This window comes from Tachyglossus aculeatus, chromosome X4, assembly GCF_015852505.1.
Source record: "Tachyglossus aculeatus isolate mTacAcu1 chromosome X4, mTacAcu1.pri, whole genome shotgun sequence".
NCBI classification, from domain to species: Eukaryota; Metazoa; Chordata; class Mammalia; order Monotremata; family Tachyglossidae; genus Tachyglossus; species Tachyglossus aculeatus.
Window position 1 is genome coordinate 25,834,859 of NC_052098.1, and position 16,044 is coordinate 25,850,902.

The 16,044-nt window shown below is 41.0% G+C and overlaps 1 protein-coding gene across 4 annotated transcripts in view; it reads right to left on the bottom strand.

Annotated features, from left to right (window-relative positions):
- The window catches only part of TTC39B (tetratricopeptide repeat domain 39B), a 131,598-nt gene that overhangs the window by 21,450 nt on the left and 94,104 nt on the right, over nt 1-16,044 (bottom strand). For all 4 annotated transcript variants that reach the window (XM_038769404.1, XM_038769402.1, XM_038769405.1 and 1 more), the window contains 8 exons: nt 14,585-14,690; nt 12,981-13,046; nt 11,408-11,516; nt 10,820-10,887; nt 10,667-10,726; nt 9,005-9,166; nt 6,730-6,821; nt 1,964-2,084 (listed from right to left, as the gene is read on the bottom strand). In XM_038769404.1, coding sequence (XP_038625332.1) covers nt 1,964-2,084; nt 6,730-6,821; nt 9,005-9,166; nt 10,667-10,726; nt 10,820-10,887; nt 11,408-11,516; nt 12,981-13,046; nt 14,585-14,690 — 784 coding nt within the window. The remainder of the gene's footprint in view (nt 1-1,963; nt 2,085-6,729; nt 6,822-9,004; nt 9,167-10,666; nt 10,727-10,819; nt 10,888-11,407; nt 11,517-12,980; nt 13,047-14,584; nt 14,691-16,044) is intronic.

Consider the following 16,044-nt stretch of genomic DNA (forward strand, 5'->3'; position numbering starts at 1 on the left):
TGAGGTCTCATAAAACCAAGCAGATTAAAATCTGAGTGATCATTTTGATGGCACAATTTGCCACGGGAAGGAATCAGTCCAGTCTTTTCCTTCTCAATATTTTATGAAGCTATGCATCTTCCTTACAACAACAGCCTGAGATGAGGGCAGACCACAAGACTGCGTAGGCCTATGACTTGAGGAGTAATGAATGTTTGGGCTCCAGTCCAGCTTCCTCTACTGCAGAATCCAATCCCTCCCTCACCCACCACCAGCAGCAGAGGATGATCACCGTCACCCCTACCCCTGCTTACCACATTCCATTCTCCCCTCTGCCTGCCATCTCAAATCTCCTTCCCCCAAAATGACCTCCAACATGTCGCTCTGATCACACCCATCCTACACCACAGCCCAAGTAGGGAAACATATTGCCTAGTGGAAAGAGCATGGCCCTGGGAGTCAGATGATCCGCGTTCTAATCCTGGCTCTGCCATTCTTCCCGCTGTGTGACCTTGGGCAAGTCACTTAGCCTCTCCACGCCTCAGTTACCTCCTCGGTAAATAAAGCATTAAGACCGAGTCCCATGTGGGACACGGACTGTGTCCAACCTGATTAGCTTGTACTTACCCCAGTTCTTAGTACAGTGCCTGGCATATAGTAATAATAATAATGGGATTTGTTAAGCACTTATTCTGTGCCAAGCACTGTTCTACAGCCCTTAAATATCATTAAAAAGTGAAATGTGGCCCTTGGATCACTGTTCCATTGTGACTGAATTTCCCTTCAACCTAGAACTTTTACCGTCTTCCTCCTTACAATCAATGAGACCTGGTTCACTGCATATCTGCTACTCTTCTCCCATTATCCCCAGTTCCCTGGGAAAGTTGTAGGAGTAAATTTGCTCTATACCCCCAATGCAAATGACATCTTTCACCTTGGCAACATTCAGAGCCTATATCATCCACCTCCAACTTTGAGTTGCCATCATCTACTGACCTTCCCACCACTGGATTTTGTCGATGCCTTTCTCTTTTTCCTACTTTGATTTTCAACTACTTGCAATGATCCCATCAGCTTAGTAAAATGGTAGGAATTTCTTACCCTTGTGGATTCTGCTTTCATGGGTTAAAGAAGCACCTAACTCCACCAGAACCAGAAGAAAAGAGAAAGGTTTGCTCTATGCCCCACTCAAGAGAACTCTGAGGGTTTGGTTCCATTCAGGAGCAAGTTAGCCCCTTTTGCTTCCTGGGAAAGTCAGCTTCTCCTTTCCTTCTCTTCAATTTCCTTACCTACTTTAAAAAGGACCTCTGTGGGCAGGGAATGGGTCTAGTCAATCACATTTATTGAGTGCTTACTTTGTGCAGCGCACTGTACTAAGCACTAGGAAGAGTACAGTATAACAATAAACAGACACATTCCCTGCCTACAATGAGTTTACAGTCTACCAGTCCTATTTACTGAGCACTTACTGTGTGCAGAGCACTGTATTAAGTGCTTGGGAAAGTACCAACTCTGTTATAATTATAGTAGTAGTAATAATAATAATAATACTGATAATTGTGGTGTTTGTTAAGCACTTACCATGTGACAGGCACTGTACTAAGTGCTAGGGTGGATACAAGCAAATCGGGTTGGACAAAGTCCCTATCCCACATGGAGCTCACAGTTTTAATCCCCATTTTACAGATGAGGGAACTGAGGCACAGAGAAGTTAAATGATTTGCCCAAAGTTTCACAGCAGACAAGCGGCAGAGCGGGGATTATAACCCAGGTCCTTCTGACTTCCATTAGGTCAAACTGCTTCTCTGCTACTCTCCCAAGAGCTAAGTATAGTGTTCTACATACACTAAGCACTAAAATACAATTGATTGCTGTTTTGAAAACACATAGCTCTCACTGAAGATTGTGCTCCACTACACTCAGTGTAACAGCCATCTAACTAATTTTAGCATTTAAAAAAGGAAGAATTAAAAAAAGTAATTACCAGGGCAGGTAAAATCAGCTTCACAGGTTGAGGACTTGAGTAACGTCGGGACTTCCTCACTGCAAACTTCTCCGTTGGGATAGATTTGCCTGCTATTCTCTGCTTTAGGCTCTCGACCTTCCTGGAAAGACCCACCCCACAGATTGAAAATATGATAAATCAACAAAGATAAGCATAGGTACCTTTTATCATGATTACTATGTTAAAATACATAACAATTAGCTCAGACTGCAGATAGCTATTTATTTGGAGAGAAGCAGCGTGATTTAGTGGAAAGAGCACAGGCTTGGGAGTCAGAGGGCATGGGTTCTAATCCCAGCTCCACCACTCGCCAGCTGTGTGAATTTGGGCAAGTCACTTCACTTCTCAGTGCCTCAGTTACCTCATCTGTAATATGGGGTTAAGACTGTGAATCCCATGTGGGACAACCTGATTACCTTGTATCCACCCAGTGCTTAGAACAGTGCTTGGCACATAGTAAGTGCCTAACAAATACAATCATTATTATCCAGCACTTAGAACAGTCCTTTGCACATAGTAAGTGCTTACCAAATGCCATCATTATTATTATTAATATTCAGTAGCAATTTCTAAAAGTTAAGAAACGCTCTCAGATTTTCCAAATATTGGCATCTATGTGGCATAATTTCTTATATTTAATTCCTGGAATGCCCCCACCACCCCCACACAATCCACATCCAACATCTCTCCCCATCTTTAAAGCCCTTCTGTGATCACATTATCTCCAGGAGGCCTTCCCTCAGTAATCTCTCATCTCCCTAATTTACACTCCCACCTTAAATTGTAAACGTGTAATGGGCAGGGAATGTGTCTGTTTATTGTTGCACTGTACTCTCCCAAGTGCTTATTACAGTACTCTGCACGTAGTAAGCTCCCAATAAATATGATTGAATCCCCCAACTACCACTTTAGCCCTTCTGTACCACCTAAGCAGTTAAGTTTATCACAACCATTGCAGCACCCATCTACGTATTTTTATATACTCTATTACTCCCCTTAGCAGTATTTTATTTAAGGGTATGTCTCATCTGCTAAAGTGCAAATTCCCTGAGGGCAGGGCTCGTGTAGTCCACCTTTTTATTCTACCAAGTGTTTAGTACAAGATTCAGCACACAGTAAGTACTCAGTAAAATGCCATTAAGTTGTTGGGGTTTTTTAAAAATGGTATGTGTTAAGCACTTACTATGTGCCAGGCACTGGACTAAGCACTGAGGTAGACACACATTAATCAGGTTGGACACTGTCCATGCCCCACATGGGGCTCACGGTCTTAATTATACAGATGAGGTAACTGAGGCATAGAGAAGCTAAGTGACTTGCCCAAAGTTACACAGCAGACAAGTGGCAGAGCTGGGATTAGAACCCAGGTCCTCTCCCCTCTATCCACTAGGCCGTGCTGCTTCTTGCTGGTTAACTGTCCAATTTCAGTCAGTGAATTTTTTAATAGATGTGGGAAAACTGGAGAATGTGCAGAAAAGATGATTTAAAATGTGGACAAAAATGATTAAAATGGGTCCTGGGAGGAAAGGCCGAGGGAATTAGAATTTTAGGCCTGGAAAAGAGGAAATTGGCTGGTGATTTGATAATGTCTAAAGCTATATGATGAGTTTTAGGAGAGGGCTCATTTGAACACAAGGATGAATTTCTTGGCTATAAAAGATATCCAAAGCTAGTTGAGGTTACAAAATTGGATTGCGAACTCTGCTTCACTAGGGATACTAATTAAAAAAATGGAAAATATGGAAGCATGCACTTGATTGCTTACAGTTCTTTAAACATCCTGGATGGTTTAAGCATTCCCATGCCTGGGGGCAGAAGCGGGATCAGATGACCTACCTCAGTCCTTTCTAGGGATTTGCTGAGATAAAATTTCAGTAACCACTGCTAATTTCCCATGTTATTATGACAGTCTCAAAATCATAAGTCGTTTTTTCCAGAGTTAGCCATAAAGACTTTAGAGAGGTAATTATTATGAATGGAAATTTAAAAGTGAAATGCATGCCTTGCCATCTGTCCCTTAGTGTATCACTATGCAGAAGCAGGGGGATAGATTAGGTAAGGTGTTTTTGGCTCCCTGCTACAGTTTCTTGAATTTGTGAAAAAAAAAAATGAAAAGACTTTTAAGAATAAGTAAAGTGGTCCAGATGGAGATTCTGAAATCAGTTAAGGGAGAGAATTCAGAAAGATTATACTACACCATTCCAAATGTGAAAAAAGTCTAACAGGAAAGAAAAAAAATGGAAATAACTTTTCCAATCCAGATCTGGACAGGACATGAAATTTGATAATGGTTATGAATGAGCACATCTCCATTCTATCCTCCATTACCACGGATAATTGAGAGTTGATAGTATTCTCACTGAACACCACTTTATGACTTTGGTTATGGCAGAATGAGGTAATAAATCTCAAATGAAGCATATTCCATTAAAGTTTCCTCCTGAGTATAATTTTTACTCCTGATTTTAATTCATCTTAAATGTAGCATATGTCATCTGATATTCAATATCAAGAAACTGTTCCATTCATAAATCATTTGATTCATACTTACTGTTTAAACTAGAAAATAGAAGCTCAGAGGGTGTCTTAGTTCTCTTAGAGTATAAGAAATGCTGTTTTGGAAATGTTACTCAGTTGCCTCCCTTGACCATAGGACCGAACAAGAAGTGATGATCTTAAAGTGATTTATGTTGGACATAGGGCACAACTTCTTGACTGTTAAGGTAATAAAACCACTGGAACAGGTTACTTAAAGGGGTTTTAGAACCTTCATTCCCAGATACCTGGATGTAGGAGGTTGGACCAAATTATCTCAAGACCCTTTCCTGCTCTTCCAGTTCACCTGGCTTCACCACTTAAAATGCTTTCCTCTAGCTTTAGATGGTCACCTAATGGTAAAAATGAACAGTGGCAATTTCTTCAACAACCTCGAGCTCAATTCACAGTCTGGAGGTCATGCACAGGCTTTGGGGAGGATTCTTAAACTTCAGAACTCTCTGGGAGCCCCAGCTGAGCAGTTTACATTACAGTTCTACTTCTGAAAGCAAGGGTCCACGATCACGGGAAAACGGGGGGATTTTCAGCCTTTGGAGTTGTGACAACTGTTACTCGATTGTGGTATACTTATGTGTGGAGAGTGAATAATAATAATAATAATGTTGGCATTTGTTAAGCATTTACTAGGTGCAAAGCACTGTTCTAAGCACTGGGGGGATACATGGGGATCAGGTTGTCCCACGTGGGGCTCATAGTCTTAATCCCCATTTTACAGATGAGGTAACTGAGGCTCAGAGAAGTTAAGTGACTTGCCCAAGGTCACACAGCAGACATGTGGCAGAGCTGGGATTCGAACCCATGACCTCTGGCTCCAAAGCCCGTGCTCTTTCCACTGAGCCACGCTGTTTCTCTAGCCAATATGAATTTTAAAATGGGGTCAAAAGATTACACTTGCTCAACCAGCTGTATCCCTTGCATTGCTGCTACCCAAATGAGCAGATACTGCACAGAACTCTATTGTTAAAGAGGGCTACGAGAAGACATCAAAAGAAGGTTATTACTTTACTAATCTTCCTTCTAGATCACGATCTATCATAAATGTGAGACGAGTAATTGGGTCTTAACAGAACCCCCTTCCCAAAAACATCTATCCTGTTTTGTGTTTCCAGGCCCTCTCGGTGAAAATTCCTGCACCAAAAGTATGTTAATATAGGCCTATGCCCTCGCTTTTCCCTTTCCACGATCCCTGTAGATTATGACTTCCCCTGGGAGGCTCCAGCAGGGCAAGCCCACCCACACATCCCATCCATTTTCTAAACAATGAAAGCACATTCCCATTGACTTCCATTCAGTAACTATTCCCAAGCCTGAAGTTAGAACCAAATGCAGCTCCCCCGATCAGTGACAGGAACGGCCACATCCATGCTCAGCTAGAGTTTGTTCTTCCCCACGCCCAGCCCCACAGCACTTATGTATATATCTAACTTATTTGTATTAATGTCCGTCTCCCCCTACTCTAGACTGTAAGATCGTTGTGGGCAGGGAATGTATTTTTTTTTAGTATTTGTTAAGCGCTTACTATGTGCCAAGCAGTGTTCTAAGCACTGGGGTAGATACAAGGTAATCAGGTTGTCCCACATGGGGCCCACAGTCTTAATCCCCATTTTACAGATGAGGTAACAGACACAGAGAAGTTAAGTGACTTGCCCAAAGTCACACAGCTAAGTGGCGGAGCCGGGATTAGAACCCATGACCTCTCACTCCCAAGCCCATGCTCTTTCCACTAAGCCACGCTGCTTCTCTTTTGTATTATACCCTCCCAAGCGTTAAGCACAGTACTCTGCACACAGTAAGAGCTCAATAAATACACCGATTGAATGAATGCAAAGCTAGCACAGAGGTGCAGCACAGCCCCAAGGCCACTTGTTGACAAACATGAACAACTTAGTCTCTGTAAAATGACTCAGTTTGAGAAAAATATAACAGAATTTTAGAATTATGTTTTCACAGCATGTTACTATAGCAAGTTCAGAGCATCCACAAAAGAGCATCCTCTAATGAACTTCTTCTTTAGGGCAAATGCCTTTAATCAGATGCTTTGATCCTTGTGATTTTCTCCAACTCCTGCTCTCCCTGCACTTCACTGCCCTAGAGCATGAGCAAGTAGCTATGTGGACAACTGCAGCTGCTTGATAAAATTTTCTGCTCTGCCTCCCAGCCAATGTACCACCAAGAGTGCCTAGTTTTACCTAAATAATGACACAACATTCTCTCCAGTTGATTTCACATCCTCATCTGATAGCATGCTCAAAATTGCAGCTTTTTGGAACACATATATTGCCTAAAAAACAAAGAGAGGTAAATAAGTATAAAACAGCTTTGAACATGGGGCATCGTATTGTTAGAATGAGAGGCAAAACTGTTAGATGAGAAAATATCAACTCTGTTCCCAGAACACTTGTAAGAGAACAACTTCTGGGACTTCTTTCTGGAAAAAAAAGCACCCAGTGTGGAATTGACAAGTGAAATGTTGTGGTAATTTAACAATCATCTTGGTTATCTGATCAAGGTAGATCGTTCAGGCTGCACAGTAGATTTAAAAAAAACCTTCAATTATCCAGTGGACTATCTTTCCAATGGCTGTGTACATATCCAAATTCCTCAAATCATTTTCAACTTTCCATTACCTGGGACCAACTTTTCATTTTAAGTACAGGGATGAACTTAAGATGGAACACCGATGAGGCAGAGAGGAAGAAATGACAAGGGAAAGGGTGAAGCTGAGGGAAAAGGAAAGGAAGGAAAGTGAAGAATAGAAGGAAGATGGGTGGGGGAGAGGGAGAGAAAGAGGAGTAGGTGAGAAGGGAGAGGAAGAGTGGTGGGCATTTCTTTACTGAAGTACCAGCTCCTCCACAGCTGCCCCATGCCAGCCAAGAAGCAGTAGGTAAGGTACCAACCCAGGTTGAGGGTAAAAATCAATCTTACTTATTGAGCGCTTACTGTGTACAGAGCACTGTAGTAAGTGCTTGGGAGAGTACAATATAACAGAGTTGGGAAACACATCCCCTGCCTACAATGAACTTACAATCTTACAATTTAAAGTATATATATATAATATGTGTGTATATATATTATGTGTGTGTGTGTGTGTGTGTGTGTGTGTGTGTTTGTAAGTAAGCACTTACTTTTGTGCCAGGCACTGTACTAAGCACTGGGATAGATACAAGGTTGGACACAGTCCATCTCCCCCTTGGGGCTCATATTCTTAATTCTCATTTTACAGATGAGGTAACTGAGGCACAGAGAATTGTAGTGACTTGCCCAAGGTCACGCAGCAGACAAACGGCAGAGCCGGGACTAGAACCCAGGTCCTTCTGACTCCCAGATCCAAGCTCTATCCACTAGGCAACACTGCTTCTGGGCCTGAGGGTGGGGTGAATGTCAAATACCCCAAGGTCACACATCCAAGTGCAAGTTTTCAGTGATCGAGAAAGCCTGGAGGAGGCCAGGGTTTGGCTGGGAAGATTAGGAGTCCGGTTTGAGATATGGTAAGTTTGCAGGGTCAGAGGGACACAGTAGAGCTGTCCTGAAGGCAGGAAGAAATGTGAGGCTGCAGAGAAGGAGAGAGAGATTTGGAGGATCATCTGCATAGAGATGGTAGCTGAAGCTGTGGGAGCGAATGAGTTCTCCAAGGGAGTGGGTGCTTCCCCTGACTGAGCCCTTATGTCCCCTATCTGTCCTCCCCTGTCACGTATCCACTTGGCTGTGTACCCCCTATGCATTTAGATACTCACCCCAGACCCTCAGCACTTACATACATACCCTTATACTCTCTTTCCTCTATCTGTAATTTTTTTTCTTAAATGTGTCTTTCCCTATAAGCTCCTTCTGGAGGGATCATATCTACGAACTCTACTGTAGTGCACTTTCCCAAACACTTAGTACAGTGCTCTGCACACAATAAATGCTAATGACTGAGGTTTTTGGGAGTGGTGCGCAGAACTATTTTTTTTGAAATATGATGCAAGCATCAGAGTGAAGTATGCAATAGATGGGGAGAGGCTGGAGGAAAGGAGATCAGCGAGGACCACTGGCCTGGAGTGTTGAAAATGAGGAGAACTCTGCAGGAGCCAGGAAGTTAGAGCAAGGTCTGTCCACATAGGAGCAAGAAGAGGAGTCATCACCTTGGCTCCACTAATGGCTCCTTTCCGGCTTCAATGACACAGATAGGTTAGCTGAGGCTGCTTAACCCTACCCACAGAGCTGGAGGGGATGTGAAGCTAATGGCTTTGCTCCTCAGTGAGGATCCTATAAGGGTTGATGGTCCCCACTGATCCCAGTGAAGCTGGACCCCTTGTCTAATGCAATGAAGACAGACACAGCATGATAGAAATTATGTACTTGAGGAAGAACCTAAAAATGAAGTACAATTTTCTAAATTGCTCAGCTTCCAAAGCAGCAGAAAATGTAATACACTGCAACATTTCTTAATGACAAACAAAATGATAACTCATGTCCATTTACCTTGGACCACCTGCTCTCTTTGCATAGCAGATCGGCATAATGATAAGCCTGAAGCCAGTCCTGCTGGAATGTATAACACCACATCAGCTCCCAGTAACAGAGGTGATGAATCTGCTTCCATTCTTGCTGGGCAGATATGCAATCTTGGAATACCACTTGTGCCTGCAATGCAATTTAAGTTAAAAAAAATACACAAAACTGATCATTAAGTACATAAAACTACACTGCCACTGTGTTAATAGTTGGAAAAAGTATTTCTTACTGATATTCAAGTATCAAATCGATCTAATTGCCATTTGGCTTTGGGGTTGATACTAACGATGGTAAGAGTCTAATCAGTGAATGCCAAGCGGGTGGTAACTGTGTGATCGACAATGCCTTCCAGATCACCTGCATGCAGAAATTGTTTCTTAATCACCTGTTACTCCCAACTTCAACCCACGCTGCATCTGTTTGGGTATTATGTTATTAGCCCATTCTCCTCACACATCCTGACCAGCAAAGGAACATCACCTCAATGCCAGTCAAGGTAAGTAGTTGGTTGATGGTACTGATGGAACCGCTCTAGAATTTGGACTTGGAGCTACCGCAAAGGTCACATCTCACAGTGCCGACTGCTCTATAAACCTTCAGCTCGGTTTGAATCACGAGACCATGCTGGTGCCACACTCTGTCAGTCTACCAAAGTTTTCAGGGCAGCCAAACATTTTTTTTTTTAGCAGTTACTACAATTCACAACTGCTAATGTAGTTAAATGCAGATTGATGAATACTGTGTACATGGCTTTGTATTATTCCCTGCATTTCTCTTATTTTTTACATGCACCAAATGACCACTTCTCCCATGCCTCACAGGGGTCTGAAACCATATTGCAATTCTGGGTACTCCCAGTAGTCAAAGAGCAATAAGACTAGATCTTGGCAGTGATGAAAAGTAATGAGTCCACAATAGATGGCTGCAGAAACTCCCTCTCTAAGCTTTCTTTTTTAAAATGGTGGCACCTTTGAACTATTGTGACATTTCCTCAGCGCTACATAAATTGAAAAAGAGTCTGTGTAGGAACAGAATAACCCTCCCTGCTTGTAGATATTGACCAGTGTACCATCAAATCTAGGAACTTTATGTTCTTAATGGCTCTAATTGCAGGACCGATTATACTCCTAAGAAAACTATGGCTTCAGAGAACTACAAGGGACCTTAACAGGTTATCATCAGGTCCTACTCCTTGCCTGCAGGGAGTGAATGCCTAAACTGTAGTTGGACAGATTTCATTAATTCACTCATTCATTCATATTGATTGAGCACTTATTGTTTGTAAAACACTGTACTAAGCGCTTGGGAGAGTACAATATAACAAATGCACACATTCCCTGCCCACAGCAATTTTTTTTAAAAAAAGCTCTTCTCCAGGGAAACTTTCAATAACGACAGGTATAACATTTTACCAGAGAGAAACATGTGCACCATATACCATCAGTGTGCAACAGCACTTCTAGCTGAATTGTTTTTTAATTCTTTGGAATATACCTTATTGCTGCATGTCTCTGACCTAGTATGTCCTTTACTGCAAGTTTTCTTGATGAATGAATATATTTTCTTGGCTGAGACAGAAAAATCCATGAATGGCTAAACAGTAATAAAGTGTAATAGAAAGTGAATTACCTTTTCAAAATTCCCTTTCAGCAACTCAATTCTGGCAGCATAAAACAAAATTAGTGAACCCTTGGGAGAAAAGGAGAAAAAAAAAAAGGCTGTTCAGCAAGGTCAGTGAAAGTTGACTATGTTTGAAAAGTATAACCAAAGAACTGTGCATACGTTTGGAAATCTCTGGAGGTAGGGTTCAAGGAGAGTCTCTGCTTCCTCAAGATTGGCTTCCCCTGTACCTAGAAATGTCACAGAAAATCTCAATCATTTTAGTAAATACCAAGGACTTTAATACCCATCCTCACGTTCATTAAAAAAAGGCTAATGAACTAATTTTCTATAAAAGATAAACTTTGTTATCATATTAACTTTTATTTGGGAATAATCCAAATGTTATCTTTGATTTTAGGATAAAAAATGTGGAGAATAAAACTGGTTGGTCCAGGAGTTTTCTTCAATTAATTTCAAAATTAGATTCCTAATGGCAAACTTGGTTTAATAGTCTCAAGCTTGCAACTCAAAAATAGGCACCAGATGGCATTGGAAATGATGATAGCATTCAGAATTTCCAAACTAGAAGACACAAAAATGTTCATTCACCAAATTGGATTCTGGTTTAAAATTTTGTACACAGCCCTTTTACTTGCTTTTCAAGTTTTCTATAGAACATGCTTCTTTCTTTTATTGATTTTTCCAAATTGTGATTCAAATCAAGCTTATGAACAATTGCAAAATAATCACTTATAGCCTAATCCTTACCAAGTATCAGCGAAACATAAGTATGATATAACAGAAGAGTTAAGATGCACAGCGTAGCCCTCAAACTGGCCCCAGAGGCACCTTCTCGTAACTGACAAAGCCCCAGGTCCTGTGGAAATCAAAATCATCTCTATTATTGCTAAAATGTTAGACCTACCATTTTAAATGAATATAAAATATATTTTTAATGGTATTCGTTAAGTGCTTACTATGTGGAAGGCACTGCACTAAACACTGTGGTAGATACAAGCTAGTTAGATTGGACTCACAGTCCATGTCCCACATGGGGCTCACACTCTTAATCCCCATTTTACAGAGGAGGTAGCTGAGGCACAGAGAAGCTAAGTGACGTGCCCAAGGTCACGCAGCAGGCAAGCAGCAGAGTTAGGATTAGAACCCAGGGTCTTCGGATTCCTAGGCCCGTGCTCAATCCACTAGGCCACACTGTTTCTCTTTTCTTCTGAAACTTTAAAAACAGGCCTTCTCTTCCTCAATCTTCAGCATTTTTTAAAAAACATGCAATTGGTTTCTTGTGAGTGTCGGTTTCTAGATTTAGATTTCTTTTAAAGGATTTTTATATTGGGGGTGCATCTGATAGTATTCAAAATTGAATAAAGATGTCCTAGTTTTTTTTTTTCTTATACAGGCATGAGGCAGTCTTATTACTGTTCAGACACCATTTGGTTTAGAGAGCATGCTTACAGAATACTCCTAGTACTCATTCCTTATTTTAGTCCGATAAATGACTACACACTGTAGAACAAGGTCTAAGAATAAAGTAGCAAAAACATATAAACTGCTTTACCTTATTCAACTGAGCTTCTCTATGCCTGCATAGTGGATAATATAAAAAGCTTTGGTAATTAGATTAGAAGGTTCCAATACCTTGCAGAGAATTTATGATCTATAAATTTGATCATTTCAGTTGCAGTATAGAATTACAGGATATACTCCTGCAATTACAGTAGAAAATATATCACTAAAACCAAATAAAAGGAACATGCTTTCCTATCTAGTATTACAGACAACTGAACCTTGGCAGAGGCAAAAATGGGAGGTAGGAGGGATTAAAGCTTTTAGTATTGGGGAGAGGTTTTTTGTTTTAAATTTCTCCTTGGGGATTTCCTCCATCTAACTGCCTCCCTATGGGGAAAATACACAAGAAGCAAGTTTAAATGTATATAAGAGCCACAGAAAGCCATGATCCTCCTCTCTCCTCTTTCTAGGAGTTCATGACCAGTTAAGGATGAAGGGGTACAAATCCCCATTGCCCAGGGGCAATGATTTATTGGGAGACAGGGTATGTCATCTACAATGATACATATACATAACACACATAACTTCAAACCTCAAAGCATTTTTCAAAATTAAATCATTTTAGACTTGCATGCAACAGTAAAAATATCCCCTGTTTAAGAAGTTGTAACAATATTACATTAAATATCATACTAATTACTGAAAATATGGCTCACTGGCTTTAAAAACAACAAGTTAGCTGGCTAACCTCTTTGTCGTCTACAGAAAATAAATTACAATGTGTTATCTATAGAATTCACTGAAAGATAAACTGTACCCTATTGCCAGAAAACCCAATGAATTCCAGAAGTCGGAGAATCCTTGCTGGTAAAAGGGAAAGCATCTGCAAGAACAAACATATAAACAAAACAACAACAAAAAAAAACCTTTAAGTAAAGTCTATAACTTAGTCCACTGTCACATATTTTGTGGTGCCCCAAAAATGATGATTAATTATGCAAATGATGAAGAGTTAACAGCACTTTCTTTCAGATTCAGTTTTGCATAGTTAGCCCCTCCATGTGTATGCCAGTAATTTGATAACACTTTCAGAACTTTGAAATATAATACTATGATGTCATCTGAAGCTAAAGTGAATACGGTCAGAGCTTCAGATTTCATGGTTTTTAAAAAAAGCTTTCAAGACAGTCTTTGATCTGGAAGTTGGACGTGAACTCTAATTGTCAGGCTCCACTTCTCCTCTCCCAGACCCCAACTATGCTCCCCAAATCCTTGAAATTAAAAATAAACTGGTTCTCTGACAGATGGCAAGATATCCACCAGTATCACAAACAGATTAGTCCTGTCCTAGAGATGGTGGAATGGATCTATGCCCAAGTGTCACCTAAGATTCTTTCAGCTCCTGAGACTTGGTTATGTTGTTAACCTTAGGATTATACTTAATTCATCTCTCCCATTCAACCCACACATTGTCACTAAATCCTGTCAGTTCAACCTTCCCAACATCGCTAAAATCTGCCCTTCCCTTTCCATCCAAACTTCTACCATGTTAATCCAAGCCTATCCTGCCTTGACTACTGCATCAACCTCCTTGCTGACCTCCCTGCCTCCTGTCTCTCCCCACTCCAGCCCATACTTCACTCTGCTGCCCAGAGCATTTTTTCTACAAAACCATTCAGCCCATGTTTCCCCACTCCTCAAGAAACTCCAGTGGCTGCCCATCCACCTCCACATCCCACAAACTCCTTACCACTGATTTTAAAACAATCACCTTGCCCCCTCCTAGCTTACCTGTCTGATTTCCTACAACAACCCAGATGACACACTTGGCTCCTCTAATGAAAACCTCCTCACTACACCTCAGTCTCATCTATCTCACTGCCAACCTCTCACCCATGGCCTGGAACAAGGCACCTTCCTTCTACATATCCAACAAGCAATCACTCTCCCCACCTTCAGAGCCTTATTAAAAGCACATCTCCTCCAAGAGGCCTTCCCCGACTAAGCTCTCATTTCCTCTTCTCCCATTCCCTTCTGTCATCGTCCTTGCACTTGCACCCTTAATTCACCCCTCCCTCGGCCCCACAGTACATCTGTATGTATCCCTAATTTATTTTAATGTCCATCTCCCCCTCTAGACTGTAAGCTTGATGAGGGCCGGGAACATGTCTACCACCACATATTGTATTCTTCCAAGCATTTTGTGCAGTGCTCTGCACACAGCACTCAAAAAAAAATAAGACTGACTCATTGCGTTAACACATCAGAAATAGCCCTAGAAGGGGCTGATGAGTTGACATGGAGTAAATGATGAAGAGAGGGGATAGAAGGTTAATAAAGCACATTCACAGGGATGGGTGGAAGCTAGTGAAAAGCTGCCAATGTCACATTAGGTTTCTAGAGTCTATAAATATGTCCTACCAAGTTAAATGCACCTATTCCAAGCTTCACTCCCCCTTCAAACTGATGATAGGTTTCTTTATTGCTTTTGTTGCTCTGTGTCATCTGCAGCACAGAATGGCATTCCCTGAAGTGGAATTAAAAGATCAATGTTAATGTGAAAGACAAATGTCATATACACTATATTCATCACAAAACAACAGAAATACTTGGCATGTTTACAGAAATCATTCCAGTGAAGTAAGGATTAGAGTAGGATAGGGAAATGGAAAACCCAGATGTAAACAGGACATTTCTGCTAGTTCCAGATGAAGGAATAATAGCTGAAGGAAGAGTTCATGACATTTTTCTTGACTTAAAAACTTTATGTAAACTCCAGCATTTCTCATATTTGTCTAAACTTGATGTAACTCACTCTTGGCTCGATTGCTAATATCAAATCTGTTAGTCATATCTTAACTAAATATAGTCTCAAAAATGTAATTATCATAAAGAGGAATGACATTTGGGGGTTTTCTTTTCCTTTTAATTAAAATGATGGGAATTTTTTAGTTTAATTTTAGTTTACGGCAAAGTCTTGAAATTAAGGATGGAGCAAAAATTGCCACAGAATTAAGTCTCCTGCCAGGAATGACAAATGAAGCCACATGGCCCAGTGGAAAGAGCACGGACCTGGGAATTAGGACCTACTTTCTAATCCCAGCTCTGCCTTTTGAATGCTGCGTGACTTTGGGCAAGTCACTTAACTTGCGTGTGCCTCAGTTTCCTCAACACTGAATGGGAATTAAATACCACTTCTGCCTCCTACATACTCTGTGAGCGTCATGTGGGACAGGGACTGTGTCCAACCTGATTAACTTATACCTACCCCAGCGCTTAGAACAGTGTTTGACACACAGTAAGAGCTTAACAAATGCCATAAAAAAATGAGCCTCAGTCCTCAGGATTTAGGACTAAACAGGAGAATTGATTATGTGCTAGGGATTCATGCAGCACCACCTGCACTCTCTCATCACTGCCCATCATATTCCTGCTGGGGCATGGGATACGACAAGCAAGTAGTAAGGCAAGGGTATAGCATATTGCAAAATCATGTGCAGTCTTTGTCTACTTTAGCCAGACAAAGGTAGAGCTGAATAAGAACCCAGGTCTCCTGTTTCCCAGAGCAGTGCTCTTTCCACTGAGCCAACAGCAGGTGGAAAATGCCAGAATTGATATGGAATCTTTCGGTTCTAAGAGAAAACTGCATTAAATGTTCTCTTAAGTACCACACTGAAATTGGCGTTTTATCGGTCCTTAACATCCTATGAGTCTTTAGAAGTACAGTTACTTTTCTTTCATCCGACAGATTTCATTCAGTGACTTACCTTCCAACCCAATAATAATGCACTCTGCTGACATTATGGGTCTTCTTGGAGTTGAATTACAATGTGGCATAAATCATACTCACCAAGTTTTAACAAGTTTTAACAATAACAATA